This window comes from Setaria viridis, chromosome 1 (assembly GCF_005286985.2).
Source record: "Setaria viridis chromosome 1, Setaria_viridis_v4.0, whole genome shotgun sequence".
NCBI classification, from domain to species: domain Eukaryota; kingdom Viridiplantae; phylum Streptophyta; class Magnoliopsida; order Poales; family Poaceae; genus Setaria; species Setaria viridis.
In genome coordinates this window covers 14,973,999-14,995,578 of record NC_048263.2, presented here as the reverse complement: position 1 = coordinate 14,995,578, position 21,580 = coordinate 14,973,999, and the positions used below count along the sequence as shown (strand labels likewise).

Sequence of the window (21,580 nt, the reverse complement as noted above, 5' to 3'; positions counted from 1 at the left end):
CTTTTATAGATATATAGCTATTTAGATATATAGCTATTGATATGCACCTAATTAAATATATATATGTACCTGGGTATAAAATAAAGCAAAATGAATAGTAATTTGGACGTAAGAAGTACTACAATATCTACATCTACCTATACTCTTATAGAACGGTTAAAATAGATTTGTACTGGCGGTAAAAAAAAAAGGATCGTGTTCCTCTGAAGTTTTCGCAGCTACCTCAGGGGTAGGAGCCGCTGCACCGTTCAATCGGCATCCGACGGTAGCATGCAGGAACAAGCGTTCCTCTGATTTGGCCCAAAAGCGTGATGTCCAGCCTGCTTGCTAGGGTCCATTTGCAGATCAGCAGATGCATCTGAGCTGTAGAAAATGTCCGAGACGGAGAAAACACGCCGGAAAAGAGCGGGAGGAGCGAAGCTGACCATTGTCGTGCTGGACAGGAGCTTCTCTGAATCTTGTGCGTAACTCTGAGTAATCTTTGTTCTGCTATCTTTCCTCATGAACGGGTTTGCAAATAAGCAACCAAATGTTCAGTTCTAGAAGCATAGTCATTTTGCAAGCAAACAGTCATGGAGCAAAGATTAGTGTGTTACTGTGTTCTGGATTGACAGTACTGAATTGACTTTCTTAACATGTTACTGTGTTCTTTTTCTTTTTTTCTTTTTTTTGCTAGAGAACGCTGAACATTTTCTACCGCTCAGATGCATCTGCAAATGGCCCATAGCAAGCAGACTGGACATCCCGTTTCGGGACAAATCAGAGGAACGCTTGTTCCTGCACGTTGCCGTCCGATACCGATTGAACGATGCAGCGGCTTCTACCTCCCTCTGAGGTAGCTGCGAAAACTTCAGAGGAACCCGATCGCAAAAAAAGGGGCTCTATACAACGGTCGTGGAAATAATCTATTTTTGCCGCTACCACGATCTGGGCTCTGCAGGCAGCCTGGAAGATGGATGAGAGAGAAGAGAGACTGACAGAACGATCCATGTTTCTGCTCCGCACATGCATCTACAACTGTCTTTTTTCAATTTGTCCTATCGAAGCCGTGTTAGAAAATTTGGTCCTCTTGACTTCTTCATGCTCTATCGAAGTATGTTTATTATAAAAAAAAGACAGCACCTACAATATTTTAATAGTTTTATTAAATTCCTCGTAAATTATATGACGTACGAAGTCAGCAATTAGCACTGACTAGCGACTAGCCATAGTTGACAACTACTACTTTCCTAATCAAATACTTAGCGGCTAGAGACTTATCGACTTCAAACCACTTTCGCTTGATTTTTACAGACGAATTTTGAAAAGAATAAAGCATGCGAAGGAAAGGGCGATAAATATGGATACACGTACGATCGGCCTGGAAGATTCCAGTTCCACCGGAAGTGGCCCAATAAAAATTTCCCATGTCTTCCATCCGGCCCAAGTACGATGCTCCCTCGGCCCGCACCCCGCAGCGGTGACATCCATATTCCCAATCCCCGTCCCGTTCCACCGCCCGACTTTTTTTTATTTTGATCCTTTTCGCGAAAAAATCTCACAAATAAGCCCCTGACGAAACCAATTCCGAAAATGAACCCTTACCTTGCCGCCAGGGTATAACGTCTTGGCGCCAGGCATCCTAGCGCCAGGCATCCTGGCACCAAGATCCCCCACACGCGCCTCCGACGTGGCGCCAAGCCTCGGCGCCAGCCTCCCTACATATACCGCCCCCTTCTTCCTGCCCGAGAGTTCCTCCTCATTCTTCTCCACTCTCTCAGGTTTTTACTCTCCCTACTTCGCCCTAGACTACGAATTGACATTGTAGCTTAGGAAACTTTCATTTGATCCGTGGATCCTGAAGAGCAAGGTATCCTCTCTCCCTCGTACCTTTTTTTCACATCGATTCGCTATATATTTGTTGCATTTTTGAACTTAGGGTTTCATGCAAATGTAGGATGCCGAGGCGTGAAAAAGCTAAGAAACTAAGGTAATCGCAGCGCACATAGTTATGTTATATGCTCATTGTTGTGGATCAAATGAAAAAACCTTAATTGTAGGTTTATTGTTAAGTGCGTTTGATTCATAGAACGAAATAAACTAAATGGTAGTTATGGTGCAAAGAAGACCGGAAATGCGTTCGATCCATTGCCTCTGCCTAGTGGTGTTCCAGTGCCGATGTGCTTTTGCGGAGATCCTTGCAAGGTAGCCAAGTCCGAAGAACATGCCACGTATAGGCAGAGGTATTGGATGTGTTCCAACTTTGCGTTTGAACCTACATTTCGTCAGCGCCGCATTAACATGTTGGTAAGGAATTGTTGTTGTGTTATAATTATTGTCCATAATTTTTTATTTTATAACAATTGCATTTGTTGTAGACCCCTCCACCGCTATGCGATTTTGAGCAGTGGATCGACACTGAGATCAATCCTGAAGACAAGGAGTTTTTGGAGTATATGATGCGCTGGGATGTAGAGAGGAAGGAGGTGTACGAGAAGAGGCTCATAGAGGAGGCTGCGGAAAAGGAGCACAAGGAAGAGGAGGAAAGGAGGCGGGTTGCTGCGAACAGGGAGGAGAGAGAGAAGAAGCTTGAGCGGGCACGCCGAGCGAAAGCAGCGGTTGAGGAGAATCCCGATGCCTTAAGGAAGGGAAAGTGGCCTCGTTGCACTCAGTAGCCATATTTAGGTTCTAGTTCTATGGTTTATTTATGAACAATATTTTTTACTGTGAGACTTTTATTATGTTGTCATGTAATAATGCACTTTAAGTATGGACACGCAATTTGTAGACGACCTATGTTCATTTTGCGATGTAATGCATTTTGAAGTCGTAGTCTACTGAAATATCCGTAGAAAATAAAAATGGTACTTGTTAGCGAAATTTCGGCAGAATTTTCCCTACTTTTTGATGCGATCCATACAAAATTACGAGATGAATAGTGAACATAAATACAAACATACAAGCATAGAAGCATATGACACAAGCATATGACACATTCATAATAGAATCCACAATAGTTCAGAATGAAAATCCATATATACAAATAGTCCATATAATACAAAGTTCGCAATAAGAACCGTCACTGTCTCCTAGTCTTACCCTTACCCTTGTGACCAAGGGCGTCGGTGCCTGGAGTGTAAGGAGGACGTGGACGACGTAGTCTAGTGCCCCCTACAACCTATGTAGGCTGAGTCAAGGGAGCCTCCTGGAGCTGAGACGGGCCAAGCTCCTCGGCCCTCTGCTCATCGTCGTCGTCGTCGTCGTCGTCTTCCTTGGATGCAATTGATTTCGAACCTGAGGGGCCTTGGCTAGACGTACCGACGCCTCCTTCGCGTAGGGATGGAACGTGCACGTCTCGCGTCGTGGCAGTCCTGCAACCACAACGAGCAGCAGCACGGCGAAGCCGATTTGACAGTCGCTGCAGTAGTAAAAACAAGTTACACGAAAGAAGAATGTAACGTATTAATAAAGTATTAGAAAGAATAATTTGAGACTTACCTCTAGGAAGCTCCGCGTCTCGGGGTCCCTAACTCTAGGACGGAAATGCTCTATATCTCTAACCGAGCTTTGGAGGGTACGCCCCTGCAACAAATGACTAAGTCACTAAAGCAATAAATGATTTAGTCATTAACTTACTTACACACTAAGTCACTAAATGACTAAATGATTAAGTCAGATGATCACTAAGTTCTTATCTAACTAACTAAATCTCTAAGTAACTTAACATAGAACATAGAAAAGTGAAGCAATTGTCTTACCATCCTATCTAGGATTGGTCCTACCTCCACCTGCCTTCCAGCACGAGTACTCTGATCGTACACCGTGTCTTCATCGTCGGATGAGTGGATATCGGCGTAGTCATCTTCCGTCCACGCTGCCCTCAGCCTGTGACGCGTCGCACCTTGGTACCAACTCTGGTATTGCCTGTACGCACTGTTTGTGTGCGGCTCGTCGTTCTCGTCCACGTTGTCCCCGAACTGGTCCCATTCCTGAATGTACGCCTGGTGGAACGTGGCCCACTCAGAGACCTTCCGTTTCTTCTTTCGATCCACGCTGCACGTCACGTTACATGTTACTACTAGCCAAAATTTAGTTAATAGTATTGAAATATATCAAATAGGAAAAGACTTACGTGTGTAACTCCACACTAGTCGAGGTCGCCGGTGTTGGCCAAATCTGCCTCCTCCCAAATTGACGTGCTACTCGATCTGGCAGGTGGTACTCGACAGCATAGAAGCAAATGAGAGGGCACACCATCCTATAAAGATCATCGTCCGGCCCACACATGAAGCTAAGGGGAAAAGGAAGTGGGTCGTCTCCGTCGTAAGGCTGCCAATTTACCTGCAAAATGTCAATCAAAAACGTTAGTTGTTATACTAAAAGATTACAAAACATGTTAAAAAAAATTTCGCTTACACTATGAGCCGTGAGCGCGTCTATCTCGTTGATGTAATCCAGGTACGCGCGGTCCAACCTCGTATGGCTAACCTTAACCTGAACCCAAATATATGCCCATGTCGGCTGCCGTCTCGGCGTCTCACCTGGGAACCACGGTCGACGCAGCATAATCTCGGGGCGACCAACAGGAAGACGGGCCCACATCCATAACTGCAATAGGTAGACACACCCACCAACTGACGGGGAGCCCGAAGTCCAACGGCACGCCTCGCACATGCCGGTATAGAAAGCATAGCACAGCTGATCCCCAACTGTAAAGACCCGCCTGGTGCCAGTCAGTGAGGCAGTGGATCCACATCCAAGACGCAGTGTCACCTGTAGCGTCTGGGAAAAGAACGCAGGCAAACAGGTGTAGTATCCACGCCCTGCAGTAGTGCCCAACTGTCTCCGCATCCGCGTCCTGGGGGCACTGGCTGAAGTCTTCCCGCAGCCATGAGATTAGCACTCCAGATGTGTGAGTCCCCTGCTCCTCAACCTCTCGCCCAAGGAAGGCTGCGACTCGTGCTCTCCAACCCTCTGAGACGCACGGTCCAATGACTGCCTGGCCCCGAATCGACAGACCCAGCATCTTCTGACAGTCCTGTAGGGTCACTGTCATCTCTCCGAACGGCAGGTGAAAGCTGTGAGTCTCGGGCTGCCACCTACATTTTGCTGGATTATTATTTGTTAACATGTAAAGACATAATAAAATGAATATGAACGAAGGTAATAGTACCTGTCAACCAACGCGGTTATAGCCGCTGAGTTGAACTTGGGCATCCCACGACGAACCTGATACGAGATGACATCTAGGCCCGCCATCTCTAGCAAAAGAGTGTAGCGGTCGTCGTACTGCAGCACCAAAAACCCATCATAGGCTCTAGAACGAAGGAGCAGAAGGACCTGCATGCAAACAAACCGAGTCAGACATTTCTTAGGACACAAGATGTGGACGCTTGCAAAGCTTGAATCATGAATTGTAGATTATTACCTGCCTTGCCGCTATGAGACGACCTCGGTGGGTCTGGTCGTACGCCTGCTCCAGTAGGTGGAAGTGCGCCATCCTACAAAAAGGCAAAAATAAATAAAATTAGTAAATAATAAATCATGATAATAGAGATGTAGAAACACAACCTGTATGAATAAAACACATATGAAGTAACGAAAAGAGCTACTAGTCGCACCTCACTAATCTGCCAACGCCAAGTGCGTGAATTATGACCCAATCTACCGCACTTGCCGCACTCGTTCTGTTCTGGATCAGCAAGAAATGGTGTTGCTCTACCACGCCTCATTCTTCTGGATACCTGATCCATAGTCATGTTATGCCTCGTCTGCTTCCTTGTTCCATGTTTGTTCCAACGGTATGCAGGATCCGCAACATATTTTGGCCCATCATATGGAGGCCACTCTCTAGGATCCCGGAAAGGCACGAAGCGGGGGCTCCATGTCCGCACAAGGGTGTCTACGCTGAACTCATGAGGTATCATGCTCTCGATATCAAAATTGCGATGCCTAGCTGCTGCCACCAAATGAGAACATACGAAGTGGTACTGCCTTGGCCTACCACAAGTGCACTTAAAATCTCGGAGGACTACCACATGTATCCTCGACTCTCGGATCTCGCCGTCGGACGTTGTACCGCCCCTATGCTCGACCTGATAAGTCCCTGAGCCGAGATCAAAACATTGCACCTCATGTGTGGAAGCCCTTTCAATTGCAATGATGAGATGTCTCTTTGGTTTTTCAGCCCATCTCTCCCCAGCAATCTGCAACGCTTCTGCTTTTGCGTGTCTTTCATTGGAGCACGCAACAAGCCTGTAGAAGGTGAATTCAACGATTGCGTTCACAGGCATACCATGTATCCCCAATAACAACTTATTGAATGACTCGGCCATGTTACTGCACTGAAACTCGTACCTCCAACCACCGGCGTCGTGAGATCTAGTCCACTTATCTAAATCTCTCATCAAACCAGCGAGCCATTGTCTACCTTCTACATTTGTTGGGGTCCTTACCTGCTCCAATTTGTGCTGAAAGTAATAGTCCTCAAGCTGACGTGCTGCAACTTGAAACAGATCAAAATTATCCTTCACACCATCCTTCTGAAGAAGGTTCTCCGCAAGGTGCCGAGTGCACCAACGATGATGCAAAGGTGCATAACCCTCTATCTGCTCTTGCACAGCATGAAGTATGCCCTGATGCCTATCGGATATGATGCCAACCTCCCTGCCAGGACCAACCACATGTATCCGGACTAGTCTTAAGAACCATCCCCAACTGTCATTGTTCTCCCTCTCAACCAATGCAAATGCCAAAGGAACCAACATATTGTTCGCGTCAAAAGATATGGCTATAAGAAGTGTGCCCCTATATTTGCCAATCAAAAACGTACCATCAATAGAGAAAACAGGACGACACTGCCTAAAGGCTTCCACAGACTGAGGGAAGCACCAGAACGCACGCCCGAATATCTGCCTCCCATCCTTCCAAGCATTTAACTTTGGGATGTACTCATAATGCATGTCTGGATTCACCGCTTTAATTGCATTAAAAAGCACTGGCAGCTGCTCGTACCCAGACTCCCAATCCCCATAAATCATCCTCCACGCTCGCTGCTTAGCCCTCCAAGCTTTACCATAAGTTATCACATAACCTCCATAAATCTCCTCAACAGTTATGATAATTGTTCTCACTTTCATGTTGGGTTGTTCCTTCAATATTCCCATCAACCGCTTCGCAATGAGGGTAGATGTTAGCTGCGGATGTCTCACTGTAAGCTCATGGTCAGCACAATTGTGTGGACCGACAACTTTTGTGATCTTCCACTTCCCGGTGATATTTTGCTTTCTTGCACAAACCCTCCATGGGCACCGTTCCTTGTCACACACAACTGTGTAATGGCGCTCCGCATATGAATGCAACACTTTGTACGGTCTCTTCCGTATCACCACAAAAGCTTGCAACCATCTCTTCAATGCGGGAAGGTCCTTAAATACCCTTCCCTCCTCAATAACCATACTAGGACTAGCTTCAGGAGCTTCTAGGAGCTCATCATCACGTCCTTCTGCAAACGCCTGATCGAAAAGAGTCAGGTCGCTAAACTCGTGAACTATCGGATCACGACGTCTAGGGAAGATACGCCTGAACATCTCAATACCACTCTCTGTCATCTCTCCAACAGGACGATCATCATCAGAATCAAGATCCACTCCCATCTCGTATGCATCTTCATCATTCAAAATTTTAACACTATTAGAGCCACGCAATCCATCTCCACATTGCACTTGCGCATCAACTAGAGGCACATCCACATTTTCTGGAATATCTCTTGCGCCATCAAGTACAAATATGAGTAAAGAATAAGTGGATGGAACGAATGGATTATCTCTCAACAATAGAAACCGGTAAGACACTTACTCGGATCATTCTGAGTGAAAAGGAACTCATTAGGAGAGTCCGCCACATCATCAACAATTCGACAGCCATGTCCAACTACTTCATTAGGGGCAGATTCAGCATCGGGAATAGTAGGTGCAACATCCACGTCCATAACAGGTTCTGGGACGGGAGGATCGAAGTGTGCCCGTTGACCCATTGGTCAGGAAAACCGACGAGGATTTGGATCAACTCCCACCCGACGAACAACCACTTCAACGCTTGGGGAATGACCATTCATAACCGTCCTCACATATTTTTCCCATTGGCCTGCACACCGAATTGGGACCATCTTCCTTTGAATGTTGAGAGGGGAACCTAGGTGAAGTATGCCCTCGACTGTGATTTCATCATCTTCATGACAATGTAACTCCTCCCGAGCCCTTGCAAGCAACTCACTAAACGATGGTTTCTCATCGAATATGACAACCTCGCATTGCATGGCAACAAACTTAACACATCCGTATTCATCCCTTTCCACGGTGCCTCCGTGATATATGCTCACTATGTTCTCCATCTAGTATATCAATATAACGACGCACAATTCATTTAGTCCATAATAAATCAAACATTCTAAGTCTAGTATGAAATCAGATAGTATCAATTGACTACTAACTACTAAATACAACTAACTAACTATGTCACATATACTAACTAACTATGTCACCTAATATTAACTATGTCACCTAATATGTACATATGTACTTAACTATACAACTACTTAACTAAATATCGTAATAATATGCTACCAAATTATATTAGTTTTCATATCTAACAATTCTATCTATCTGTCAATTTATCTATCTACCTATTTTATCTAACAATTCTACCTATCTATCTACATTTTACCTAATTATTCTAATTTATCAATATAACTATTTTATCTAAACCTATCTATCTAAATTATACTACAACTAATTACCTTCGATCGTGGTGGGAGCAGCCACAGGATAGGATGCGGCCTGCCCGGCCGGGAGCGGGCACAGGGCAAGGGGCGGCCGGCCTCAGGCCACGGCGGGCGCTGGGGCCCAGCCGGGGGGCACCGGCGGGGCGGGGAGGGGAGGCGCGGCTCGAGCCGGGCGGCACGCGGCGGGCCGCCTCCTGGGGCCGGGCGGGCCGCGGTGCGGCGGGGCGCCGGGCGGGGCGAGCCGGGCGGGGGCGGGCGGCGAGGGCGCCTACGGCGGCGGCGGCGGCAGACTAGGCAACCGGCACGGGGTGTTCCAGATGGGAAATCAAAATGCTTGGTAAAAGGAAGGAGCGGACGTTATGGTAAAAGGCTTGGCACCAGGGAGGCTGGCGCCAAGCCTCGGCGCCAAGTTCTATGGCGCCCAGGCTTGGCGCCAGCCTCTTGGCGCCGTAGATCTTGGCGCCAAGCCTCAGCGCCACGTCAGGGCGGCGGCGCCATGTCGGAGGCGCGGTGGGGGGACCTTGGCGCCAAGATGCATGGCACCAAGACGTTATAGCTTGGCGCTAGCCGTCAAGCTAAGGGTCCATTTTCGGAATTAGTTTCGCCAGGGGCCTATTTGTGAAATTTTTTCACAAAAATGACCAAAATACAAAAAAAGTCAGTTCCACCGCCACTCCGCGCCCGTACGCTCGCGCGGTGCTTCGATCCCCCACGAACCGAGCGAGCCTTCCCAAAGCCCCAGCCGCTCCGGGATTCATGGCGGCGTCGACGCCGGTGACTCCGAACTGGGCTGACCTCCCGGACGACGCGCTTCTGACGGTGTTCGAGCGTCTGGGATCTGCCGACGTGCTCCTGGGCGTCTGCCGCTCCTGGCTCCGCGTCGCCACCGGCGAGCCGCGGCTGTGGCGCCGCGTGGACCTCGCTGACTGCTGCTTCGATCCCACCACCAACATGGAGGCCATGGCGCGCGCCGCCGTCGACCGTGCCGCCGGTTGCCTCGAGCACTTCGCGGCCGACCGCTTCGCCACCAGCAAGCTCCTCCGGTATATCGCCAAGAGGTTAGGAGACTTACGAGTCGTTTTTCTTTTCTCTCTTTTTCGCCTCAGGATTCGGGACAGATCAGTCGATCAATGTGGTTTCGAGGCTTGTGTCCTCGGATCGCTATAGGATATTGCATTGCGATGGTTTAAATTGAATGAGTGGTATTGTGGTTTGGCCTTTGGGGATTAGTTGCTGGGTTGTTTAGATGAGATTCACGTTCCAGCAGTACCCAACCAACAAGAAATGTGGATTGAGTTATCTGCCGCTCGAATTAGTTTCTATTATTTTTTCCAAATGGATTATCTATTTTGACCATCCTAGGTTTTCTCCATCCGAATACAAATCCATCATATGTGGTCAGACTTTCTTAATTACCAGCAGCATCATTTGCTTATATTGATAAGACCATGACAAGCGTATGAGTATGGTTGTCCTGAGAAATGCTTGCCTTGGATTTAATTTTATTAAGTTTTAGGATCATATATTACTCATGTACCTGAACTGGCTCTTGTTGGGTTTCAACTCTAGCCTACCCCAACTTGCACTACAAGAAAGCTACAAATTGCCGAGTGCCACAGGCACTCGGCGAAACCCTAAAAACACTCGGCAACGTGTTTGCCGAGTGTAACACTCGGCGACGAACACACGGCAAAGTTTTACTCGGCAAAGTAAACTTTGCCGAGTGTCTTTGCTCGGGCACTCGGCAAAGGGTGTGCCGAGTGGCACAAAACACTCGGCAAACAATATTTCCAGAAAAAATAAAAAAAAACATACCCCGACCACCGGGAGCAGCTCCAGCTGGCCGCCGCCGCCGCCGTCTCAACCATTGCGACGCCGCCACCACGCCCAGGCCATCCGCGGCAGTTCCAGCTGCTCGACCGTCGCCACCACGCCCGGGCCATCCACCTTGGAGTGCGCTGCCCGCCTTGGAGTGCGCCGCCGCTGCTCCATCCCGCCGCCGCCCGAGCTTCTTCCCACCAGGCACCCTCCCCACCGCCACCCGAGCTGCTTCCCGCCGGGCCACCTCCCCGCCGCCACCCGAGTTGCCTCCCGCCACCACGGGCCGCCTCGCCCGCTGCCGGATCCACGCCAGATCCGGAGGGGGGAGAGCAGGGGGCCGCCGGATCCGCGCCGGAGGGGAAGAAGGGGGCGCGGATCCAGCCGGAGGGGAGGGAGCTGGGGAAGGAGAGGCCGGATCCGGAGGGGAAGAAGGCGTCGAGCGGCGGGGGCGGGGGCCGGGCGGCGGGCGGGGGCGGGCTTCGAGCGGCGGCGCGGCCGGGGGCCGAGGGCCGGGCGGCGGGCGGGGGCGGGCTCCGAGCGGCGGCGCGGCCGGGGGCCGGGGGCCGGGCGTCGAGCGGCGGGGCCGGTGGCCGGGCGCCAGGCAGCGGGCGGTGGCGGGGGGCGCTGGGCGGCGGGCGGCGGTGGCAGGGAGAGAGGAAGAGGTGGGGGAGAGGAAGAGGTGTGGTGGAGGTCGAGTGCGGGATCGAGGGGGCCAGGAGATAACGACGCCTGCGCGGGTTGGAAAAAAAAGGTCGCCGAGTGTCCGGTTGGAAAAAAAAGGACACTCGGCAAAGTTTTTTTAAAAAAAATTAAAAAATATCTCGCAGTTTCAAAAAAAATACCAAATTTTCACACGAAACAATATATGTTCTCTACTGACTATACAAAAAGTTTTGTAGTCAAACCGAACTCGACCGTCACTTCGACTCTAAATTTTATCGAATCCTTCTCAAAGTTACTATTCTTCTTCTGAGATGCTTCGGTTTGTAATCATCGTACATGATGAAATGTGCAAAACCTTCTCAATTTTTTCCACAGCCTCCACGTATTATATCATCACACATGACAAATCTTATGATTTTCAGACTTTGTTTGTTTTTTTTCAATTTAAAAATACTACCGCCCCACGTTCATTGTCGTGTTTCCTGAACAAGATGTTTGAAATTTCTTTTCATTTCATGGGTCAGGTCTCAAATTGAGCCAAATAACATGAATATCATTTTTCTACTCATTTTGTTCCATAATTTGAATCACTTGCAGTTCAAATGTGACTTATACCAAAAAATTCCTTGAAATGCAATTAATTAAATAAATATAGCAAATAAATCCAAAAATATACCAAATTTTAACATGGAGTACCACGTGTTGTATGTGGGGAGTAGAAAAAATTTCAAGGTGAAAAGAGGAAAAAAATTATTTTTTTGCCGAGTGTCAAAAAAAACACTCGGCAAATCCCCCTCTTTGCCGAGTGTCTTTTTTGACACTCGGCAAACTACCCTCTTTGCCGAGTGTCTTTTTTGACACTCGGCAAAGAGGGTAGTTTGCCGAGTGTTTTTTATTTGACACTCGGCAAAGCCCCGATTTGCTGAGTGTATTTTTTTGCCGAGTGTTTTTGGCTTGGCACTCGGCGAAGAGCTTGTTTGCCTAGTGCTCGAAAAAAAACACTCGGCAAAAAAAATACACTCGGCAATTTTTAGCTTTCCCGTAGTGTTGCTTGGGACTGAAAGGCTATGTTGTTGCTGTTGTTGTTGTTGTTTAGGATCATATATTACAACACAGTTTGGTTATTGAGTTATGTGTCTACATTGCCAATGTCAATGTTCAGAGCAGCACTTATTGGTGATTCAGAGGGAAAGTAACATTGTGTCGATGCTGCTAGGTTACACACATATAAAACACTTACTCTAGCTAGTGAGTAGTGATTTGTCTTTAGATGACATGTGAAACATTGTCATCTACAGTTGTGATTTTGGTCTACTAGAGCTACCTCGGTCTAGTTCTTATACAGTTATGCTGGTTGTTAGGTTGCCTATATTTTAATCAGTCTTTTGTGGTAAAGCTAGGTGGTCAACAGCTTTGTCAAATGGAGATATTTTCTTTGTTATGTTAGGCACAGGTGTTTATTTGCATTGTTAGACTCCTACCATAATATCTTCTCCCTTCTATTTTTATTTGATGCATGTTCAGCTTCATTGGGGAATTTTCACGATAGTTATTCAAGTACGCTTTGTCATATTGTTGGTTAATGCTGTTTTGTCTTGATTTATTATTCAATTTGCAGGACTAACTGCTTGAAAAGCCTTCACTTGCTTACCTGCATGGACTTTTGGTATAATGACTTGGTTATTCTGGGCAAGAGAAACCCCAATCTTGAGGAGCTAGAGCTCACTGGTTGCCTCCCTGTCCGCTCCATACTCAAGATTCCAATGGAGGCTATTGGCCGTGCATTTCCACACCTGAAACGTCTCCGGCTGAACAATCGGTGGCTCAACATTGAGCTTGATGAGTTTCTTGACAACTACCAAGCTCTTGGTATATCCAACAGCATGCCTGAGCTACGCAGCCTTCAGCTCTTTGCCAATCGGCTCCATAATAATGTGCTTTATGACATCCTTGACAAGTGCCCACATCTTGAGTCCCTTGACATACATCAATGCTTCAACATTGAGGTGGATGCAGCGTTGAAAGCGAAGTGTTCAAGGCTAAAGGGCGTGAAATTCCCGAAGGATTCAACCAAGGACTATGAGTATGAGACATTTGTTGAGTCAACCATGCCAGGCTCCCTCACATTTCAAATCGACCCCCCTCCTCCACTCCCCAATTATGAATATCCAAGCAGCGATGAGGATGGTGAGTGTGATGATGAGGACTGCGAGGATGATGTCGAGGACAATGAAAAGGATGATGAGGATTGTGAGAGTGATGACGATAACTTGGAATTTGCTCTTGGTCGCATTATGACACAGGTTGCTGGCTTTATGATGCGATTACCATATCCACAGGTGGATGATCCATGAAGTTTAGCTAAAAATGCAGTGCCCTGCCTACACTGGAAGAAGTGAGTATGACGTTGGGAGGGGGGAGAGGGGTACCCTAGGTGGATCTTTTACCTTTTGGCACCTCTAAACTTGATTGACGCTGACTTAGGGCCTGTTTGGAAGGGGTGTTAAAGTTTAACAGGATGTTAAACTTTTAACACCCTCAAATGAGGTGTTAAATTTTAACATATTGGGGTGTTTGGATGGTTGGTTAAACTTTTAACACCTTATGTTGGAATTGACAATATTGCCTCCTCGTTACTCCTAGGCCACCCGACGGCGCTGAGGTAGCAACCACGCTCCTGGGGCGCCAGAGGAGGCCGGAGGAGGGGCGCCAGAGGAGCGGGAGCGGCTCCGCCGCCGCCGGCCACCAGAGGCACAGGCTCGCCGAGCTCCGCACGTCGCTGCACTCCTTGGACGCGGCCGCCGACTCGCCGGACGCCTCCTGCTTCGCCACCTCTTCCTCCTTGGCGCCGCCACCCTGGTGGCCGGGGTGCTTGGGGGGCTTCAGATCTGCAAGGAGCCCGCGCGAGGCCGAATCCCACTGCGTCGTCTGAGCCCGCGCGAGGCCGCCGCCTGCCGCAGCATCCCGGCGCAGGAGCGGCGCGAACCGGCGGTGACGGGCACAGCGGCGGCGCGCGACGCGCAGATCGAGGAAGGAAGATGGGGGCAGCGGAGGAGAGAGAAGAGGAGAGAGAGGGGCAACCAGGGAATAAGTGGGGAGGGGGGCCACTTTTAACACCTTTGGCACATTTTAACACCCCCTCCATGTGTTTATGAAAAGAGAGGTTTTAAATTTTAACACCACTCTTTTAACCTAGGTGTTTGGGAGCCAAGGTGTTAAAAAGATGTTAAAAGGGGTGTTAAACTTTAACACCCCTTCCAAACAGGTTCTTATGCTCTTTAAATCGTTAGTTGTACCTTATTACATGCAAAATGTTCATATAATCCTCTGCTTTATATCCTAGTCTAGGCTGCCTAATGACCTTTAACTGGTATGGTATACATACTATTCATGTTTGTTTTAACTGGATGCATTTCTGGCATCTCCCCGTGAGGCCATGAATGCCCGCTACCTTTGAGCCGAGGCTGGCCGTGGCTCCTACCTTAGAGAGGCTGTGCTGCCTAGTGCCTCTGAATATCCGATACATTTGGCGAATACTTTTAAATGCATCCCGACGAGATTGAAGTTTTTAGCTAGTACTACGTACAAGGTTAGGAGCTCCCGTAAAATATACTATTGATGAATTCGACAAAAAAAGATAAATTTTGGTAGCCGCTGTCCAAAATATTTCTTTTCTTTTTGCGAGATGGAATATCTTGTTATTTACTTTAGTCGTATTGTCCACGGATCGGAGATTGATTAGGGTCTGATTGGTTGCTCCCAAAATCTGCTCTATCAAAACTAGGGCAAGCTCATAAAAGTTAGCATTCATTTGGTTGGCACCAATCGAGTCCTATTCTAGAATTATTACCTAAGTTTTGGTATGGCATGCCCATATTTTGACATACTCAACCAATCAAGCTCTTATTCTGGAGTCTGGATGGTCGTGTGCAAAGAACATGTACTCTTGTTTCCAGGGTTTTGCTTTCTACGAGGAAATGCAGTACCTAGAAATAGGCCCGGTGTGTATCTATCCAACATATCTCTGTCGTTGCAACGTGTATTCTCTATTTAGCTTTTGTGATACAGGGCGATGCCTCCAGCTTCTGCATTTGCTACCTTTTTTGTCTTTTGAATTTTTCTCCAAGCCATGTCATGTCTAAACATACATCCAAACACAATACCACACCTTACTCACACCATATCCATGCACAGCCCCTTCTAAGATATATGCTAGACCTGCAAATTATACACAAACGACGTGGGTTGAAAAGATTCACAAAGTCGACTCCGCAAACCACGAGCATGTTGTCATCCTATTGTGGCTCATAGGCGCTTGAGGTAGATTAGAACTTTAATTTAGGAAAAACCCTAATGCGACACCATTGTTTGAATGCTGGTGGGTAGCGCTCCACCAAGCGGATCTACCATCGCGCTACAAGCACGTTTGCTTTGTCTTTTGGGTGCTACAAGCACGTTTATTTGTCTTTTGGAATTGAGCGAGAGAGAAAGAAACGATTATTGCATTGATCAATGGGATTGTACCACACACACATTATATATGAGTCTTATGGACATACCGTCCTACGTCTACGAGATGAGGTGGATGCGACTACCTGATCTTAATTTTGTTTAATATTGTAAAAGTATTGTCTCGATCTATTGTTTAAAGCTCCACAAATGTAATAATCCATCGTGTGTGCCTACGAAATGGAGTGTAGCGTTTGTTTTGTTTATGTTCTTTAGATCTTTGATTATCGGCAAGTAATGGTCTCTTATATTAATCTATCTTGCTTTCCTTATCCATACCTATGTATATAGATCCATTACTTACTCTGGTGCCTTGATGCGTAATTATTTATACCATTCTGTATTGAAGTTCGGGTTAATTCATTCCATTGTTCTCTGGTGGTTTCTTATCATCTCCTATCATTGGCACTTCCCTTGACCACAAAGTGTGTAACTTCGCCATTTCTAGCAGGTAGGTTGCAGTTTAAAAGGCAGCAACACTAAGCCGTACAACTATCTTCAATATGATAATATTAGCATTTGTTTAGGGTACGACAATAATCGGAAGATAAATGAATTTAGTAGTAGAGACATAGAGCCATAAATAAAAAACAAACTTCTTTTTCGTAAATAAGCATGGGAGAAATGACATAACACAGTTGAATTCATATTTTAGCTAGAATTTAACGGAACACTGTTATTTTGTTAGGCGATGAGTTTCAGCTACATTCTCGGTTCTATAAGCGAATCTAGAAGCTAATTGCGGATAAATTAGTAAATAAAACATGGCACCGTAAAGTCATTCGGTTTCAGAAGCTCAATAATTTCATTTTCAAAAATAAATTTAGAAACCCATTCCTGGTGAAGTCAGTCCGCATAGTGCCGCCCTTGTGCTGCCGGTGAGAGTGTTTCTGCCGTCCTTTTTCTGTCTGTTGCTTGGGAAGGCACACGTCTTTTCTATCTGTCGCTTAGGATGTGAGGTGACATTCAGAGCGTGTTTGATTCTCGGGCTAAAGTTTAGCTCTTGTCACATCGAATATTTTATATTTGATACTAATTAGAATGATTAAATATGAGCTAATTATAAAACTAATTGCAGAAGCTCTAAGCAAATTCGCGAGACGAATCATTAAACCTAATTAATCCATCATTAGTAAATGGTTATTGTAGCATTACATTGTCAAATCATGGACTAATTAAGTATAATAAATTCATCTCACGAATTAGCCTCCAACGGTATAATTTAGTTTTATAATTAACTTATATTTAATTCTTAATCAGTATCCTGCATCGACCCCAAAATGACCCCAAAGCGCGGACGGAGGGGAGTAGAGTGAATGGATCCGAAACACGCCTGCGCCGCTTCGTGGCCGATACCACTCACCACCTACTCCCGGCGTTAATCGCCGCCCCTCCTCCACCCACACGGCCACACCCATTGCCGCAAACCCTAACCCTCCCCAATGTCCTTGCTGCCGCCGCCGGCTTCGCCCATGGCTGAGGCCGAGGCCGAGGCCCGCGACTGGGCGGAGATGCCGTCGGACGCTCTCGCCGCCGTGTTCGGGAAGCTGGACGTGGCCGAGATTCTGACGGGGGCCGGGCTGGTGTGCCGCGCGTGGCGCCGGCTCGCGGCCACGGACCCCACGCTGTGGCGCCGCGTGGACATGTGCCTCCAGGGGGACCTCCTGGAGACCGAGGAGGCCGAGGCCACGGCGCGCGGCGCGGAGGCCATGGCGCGCGCCGCCGTCGACCGCGCCGCGGGCACCATGGAGGCCTTCTGGGCCGACGACTTCGTCACCGACGACCTCCTGCGCTACATCTCTCAGAGGTAGAGGGCAGCTTTACGCCTTTACCTCCTCCTTTTGCATTTAATTTTGTGAAATGATCGATGAGGACACCTGTTCTAGGTAATCGGTGGTTTGCACTGTGAATTGCATGCTTACCACAAACAATCTAGACGAGATATACAATCTGCCTACACTTAGAGCTTTCTCAGTTGAACACACAATTCCCCTCAAGTCGCATTGACTGGAGAATGTTGGTCTTCCCTGAAATACTTATACGCGCAGTTTCCATTGTGTAGGATCAAATGGCATCCCTGATTATCAGTCCAAGATTGAAACAAGAGATCTGAATTATCGTTTTCACTTGCAGAATAAAAGGTGCAAATCTGATAATGATGTCTTTCCCTGATAATGTAGCTAGGACAAGACCAAATGTTAAAACTCAGTAGCCAAATAAAATTGGATGGAAAAAAGCAATTCTTAAAATGTAGCTTTGGTCTCTAGTACTTGAATTATTTTCTCTATTGACCTAGGCTTGTTGCTCCAAACAAACTGTGAGACAATTGCAAGCAGATTCGTTGGACACAGCCCGGGTGAAGGGCAGGATTTCTGAGACTAGACAGGATGCAATAACCATATTCTATTTGGTCGAATATTGGAATTGATGAACTTTGACATGGAAACTTCTAGATTTCACAAATTATGTCTCAAACAAATCGGTATCCATTCTTCAATAAACTAGTAGGGTCCATGGTTTCTATCAGAAACTTTCTGTTGAGTTTTAAACGTTAGCAAATTGTTCCTTGAAGACTGGCCTATTAAAAATGGTTGAGTTGTTTGGTTACAGGGAAAACAAAATAAAAGAAACCTAGTTGGACTCGTCCTTATGATTAACTCACTGTACATATTAAGTCCAAACTATTCAAATCCTTATTTCCTTGGATGGGATCATTGTAAACAAAAATGCTTGATCACTCTGATCCTCATGGTTTGCAAACTGTTTATGTTATGTAATGGTAGAAATTTCTCTTCATTGGCTGAGAAAATGGAACAATGATTCTGCAACTAAGTTGATTGATGTGTAATTAAATTGCATCTATGCTCTTTTTTACTATTGGTGTTTGTCCTAGTTGCTGGTTCATGTTGTTCCTTCTAAAGGTTGGTAGGCTAACTTCGGATTTGACATATCAGGCTCTTTTTACTTGCAAATAGTGCTTCCACACTTCACTTCAGTGGGGTTGCACAAATTTTGAATCACTCCATGGGATAAGTAGCTGGTTTCTGCTTTGAATATTTTGCTACTCTCAAAGCGTGAAGAATAGAAGTGTCCTCTGAATCCCAACATTACTAGCTGGTGAACTTTTCTGCAGTTTATTCTGTCTTTCTCACTAATGGCGAAGTATGTTCTTGTTACGTACTTCACCGACCATTTTCATGCATCCTTTGAGTTATTCTATTGTTCTGCATTTTTCTCTGATGTTCAGAGTATCTAGAAGCTTGACAACTTACAGATTCATCACCCTATTTTCCGGTTTCTTAAGAATTTGTTAGAGAATTTCTGAATTAACTGGAGTATTTAAGGAAGAAAACTATAGTTCTTGCTACATGATGTCTAATGATTATGTGTAACAAGAGCTTGATGTTGAATGCTGGGCTTGACAAATTTCATTGTGCCATGCAGCCTTATATTAGTCTATAATCATTTACTAGAACTAAAATCAGCTTGCAACTATCAAAGGAAAAAAATTAACCATGTAATGTAACTGCCCAGTGCTTGATTTGTACTCCCTCCGTTCGAACTTATAGGTCGTTTTGGCTTTTCTAGATACATAGTTTTGGGACGGAGGGAGTATTGGCCATTATGAAGTTACAATCTGCTAACATAGCCCAGCCTGATACAAACCAACTCAACTCTGACATTGTAATCTAAACAAACTCCTATCCTATTGCAACTACTTGTAAACAAACTTCTAACCAAAGAACTAATCCTGGAAGCGCTCTATACTTCAGGCGTCATCCTTGTTTGCCATTTGCTTTCTGTTTTCTTCTTCAATTGTATTATTGCCCAACTATGACAGTATTCATCTGTGGTTATTTTTTTTCTCATAGTCAACCTTACCCTTGTGTTGGTTGTACTAGTGTAATTATCCAATTGTTTGTAAGTCAACGTAGTCAAAATTGATATTTACTTTTGTTTGCGTCAAGTTCCACAAATTCAACCATCTCCTATCATTTGTTTTTGCTGCTGCATCAACTATTTGTGCTGGATCTGGTACCTAGTTTGATTTACAACAGTTACCAGCTTCAGCAGTTTTTAATTCTCATTTGTGCTGAGATAATGCTTATCCCTATTAAAGCTATGGTTCATTATCCTTGTGTTGTTCCAACCTTTTGGCAAGATGTGGTATGTAGATTATTTGCAGTGTGTTAACTCAGGCAGTAGTAAACTACCCCCATTAATCTTTTAGAATTGTGTGTTGAAATTTACCACCTGATTAGGTTTGTAAATCATTTTTTTATATATAATTGATTTACTTCAGTATGTTTTTTAACCCTGTTCAGTAATTTCTGTAGTTCAAGTTTTTATTCTGCCTTTTATGGTCTTAAGCAGCTTGGATCTGACACTTGACTACTTTGGTTGACTAAAAACAATAATCTCATCAAGATCTACCCATCTCTGCATGCAGGGCCCCCTCGTTGAAGAGTCTCCAACTCAGCTTGTGCCATCATGTCTCTAATGAAGGTTTTGCAGAGGCAATTAATTGTTTACCTCAGCTCGAGGAGCTTGAAGTTACATTTTGCACGTTGCATGGCAACGTGTGTGATACTATTGGCAGAGCCTGCCCACAACTTAAACGCTTCAGATTGAATGAGCGCTGGTCTATTCTTCAAAGTGAGTTTGCACCCTATGAGGGCATGGATGATGACACAGAAGCATTAGGAATCGCTAGCACCATGCCTGGGCTCCAAGAACTTCAGCTGATTGGTAACAACATGACCAATGATGGACTCATGGCAATTCTTGACCGTTGCCCTCACCTTGAATCTCTTGACATACGCCAGTGCTACAACATCCAAATGGACGATGCCATGAAATCGAAATGTGCTAGGATACGAGATCTGAAGCTTCCTCATGACTCCATCTCCGACTTCAAGTACCGCGCACACATCGTCAGTGCTAACTCTGGATCTGATTTCGAGGTTGATGTGTATGATGATCTGCTGGATCCGGTCACTGAAGATGATGATGCTGATTTTGATGATATAGATGATTTTGATGATGCGGGCTCAGATGGAGGCATGTATGATGATGACTTTGATATCTGAAGAAAGAAATACATCAGAATAGCTTTTCCGTGTCCAATGTGAAATGCTGTGAGCTGGAATGGTTTGAGATTCCCTTGTCTTGTGACACTGGTAGCTAGGTTGGAATAAACAGTGCAGTACCGATATTTGTTTGTGGGATCTCCTGATGTTTATACTTCTACCCCCTCACTTCATTTATTTCAGGAAACTGGAGTAACTAAATTAATAACCATTTTGATTGCTGCACCCCGGTTGCCGCATGCACTACTATATTGGGTGTTATTTGCTGTAAGTGTTGTTTCTACGTTTGTAATTTGTGCTGCGCACTGCCACTGATGCTGTGACTAGCAAAACCCTTGCGGATGAAGTAAGTAAAATTCTCGCAGATGAGGTAATGTTTCTCGATGTTTAGGGCCCCTTCTGACTATTAATGGTAGAAAATGGCTATTCGGTCAACTACAATGTTTTTTCCATTTTGTAAAAGGCTGTAGAAACATACTTCACCAGGAGCTAAACTTGCTGCACATCTGAAGAAATTTTTTGCATGCAAAACATCGGCATTCCGCCCCCGCCTGAGCCCAGCAATCAGAGGTACAGTCATACAGAACAGAATCGGGTCCAAAGGTGGGCTCAACAGGGATTCCGCGTACCCCGCACCTCAGGGGAACCTCAACTTCCCATCCTCGCCACAGATTTTGAGTATTATCCGTTCCGTTGACGGTCACGACATCCGCCATCATAGCCTCTCCCGCGGCTC

The 21,580-nt window shown here is 46.1% G+C and overlaps 3 protein-coding genes and 1 pseudogene across 3 annotated transcripts; 2 read left to right on the top strand and 2 right to left on the bottom strand.

Annotated features, from left to right (window-relative positions):
- Positions 1 to 3,559: 3,559 nt before the first annotated feature.
- Positions 3,560 to 5,479, bottom strand: LOC140221610 (serine/threonine-protein phosphatase 7 long form homolog; annotated as a pseudogene).
- Positions 5,480 to 5,521: 42 nt separating this feature from the next.
- LOC140221609 (uncharacterized) lies at positions 5,522 to 7,302 on the bottom strand. The gene is made up of 3 exons (XM_072291356.1): positions 6,435 to 7,302; positions 5,648 to 6,074; positions 5,522 to 5,550 (listed from the first exon to the last, which is right to left on the bottom strand). The coding sequence occupies exons 1-3, from the start codon at positions 7,143 to 7,145 to the stop codon at positions 5,522 to 5,524; spliced, it is 1,167 nt and encodes a 388-aa protein (XP_072147457.1). The 5' UTR covers positions 7,146 to 7,302.
- Positions 7,303 to 9,517: 2,215 nt separating this feature from the next.
- Positions 9,518 to 13,599, top strand: LOC117854273 (putative F-box protein At4g05475). Its single transcript, XM_034736585.1, has 2 exons — positions 9,518 to 9,819; positions 12,864 to 13,599. Exons 1-2 carry the CDS (start codon positions 9,518 to 9,520, stop codon positions 13,597 to 13,599), a joined length of 1,038 nt encoding a protein of 345 aa, XP_034592476.1.
- Positions 13,600 to 17,060: 3,461 nt separating this feature from the next.
- Positions 17,061 to 21,069, top strand: LOC117849456 (putative F-box/LRR-repeat protein 22). The gene is made up of 2 exons (XM_034731019.2): positions 17,061 to 17,561; positions 20,205 to 21,069. Exons 1-2 carry the CDS (start codon positions 17,197 to 17,199, stop codon positions 20,842 to 20,844), a joined length of 1,005 nt encoding a protein of 334 aa, XP_034586910.1. The 5' UTR covers positions 17,061 to 17,196; the 3' UTR covers positions 20,845 to 21,069.
- Positions 21,070 to 21,580: the final 511 nt, after the last annotated feature.

Excerpts from the sequence above, each read along its gene's own strand:
- LOC140221609 (XM_072291356.1), bottom strand. The coding sequence starts at position 7,145 with ATGGGAATATTGAAGGAACAACCCAACATGAAAGTGAGAACAATTATC. Across the intron at positions 6,075-6,434 it reads TTCAGCACAAATTGGAGCAG|GTCGAGCATAGGGGCGGTAC; the intron begins GTAAGGACCCCA and ends GGGACTTATCAG. Across the intron at positions 5,551-5,647 it reads GAACGAGTGCGGCAAGTGCG|GTTGTGTTTCTACATCTCTA; the intron begins GTAGATTGGGTC and ends TTATTCATACAG.
- LOC117854273 (XM_034736585.1), top strand. The coding sequence starts at position 9,518 with ATGGCGGCGTCGACGCCGGTGACTCCGAACTGGGCTGACCTCCCGGAC. Across the intron at positions 9,820-12,863 it reads CTCCGGTATATCGCCAAGAG|GACTAACTGCTTGAAAAGCC; the intron begins GTTAGGAGACTT and ends TTCAATTTGCAG.
- LOC117849456 (XM_034731019.2), top strand. The coding sequence starts at position 17,197 with ATGTCCTTGCTGCCGCCGCCGGCTTCGCCCATGGCTGAGGCCGAGGCC. Across the intron at positions 17,562-20,204 it reads CTGCGCTACATCTCTCAGAG|GGCCCCCTCGTTGAAGAGTC; the intron begins GTAGAGGGCAGC and ends CTCTGCATGCAG.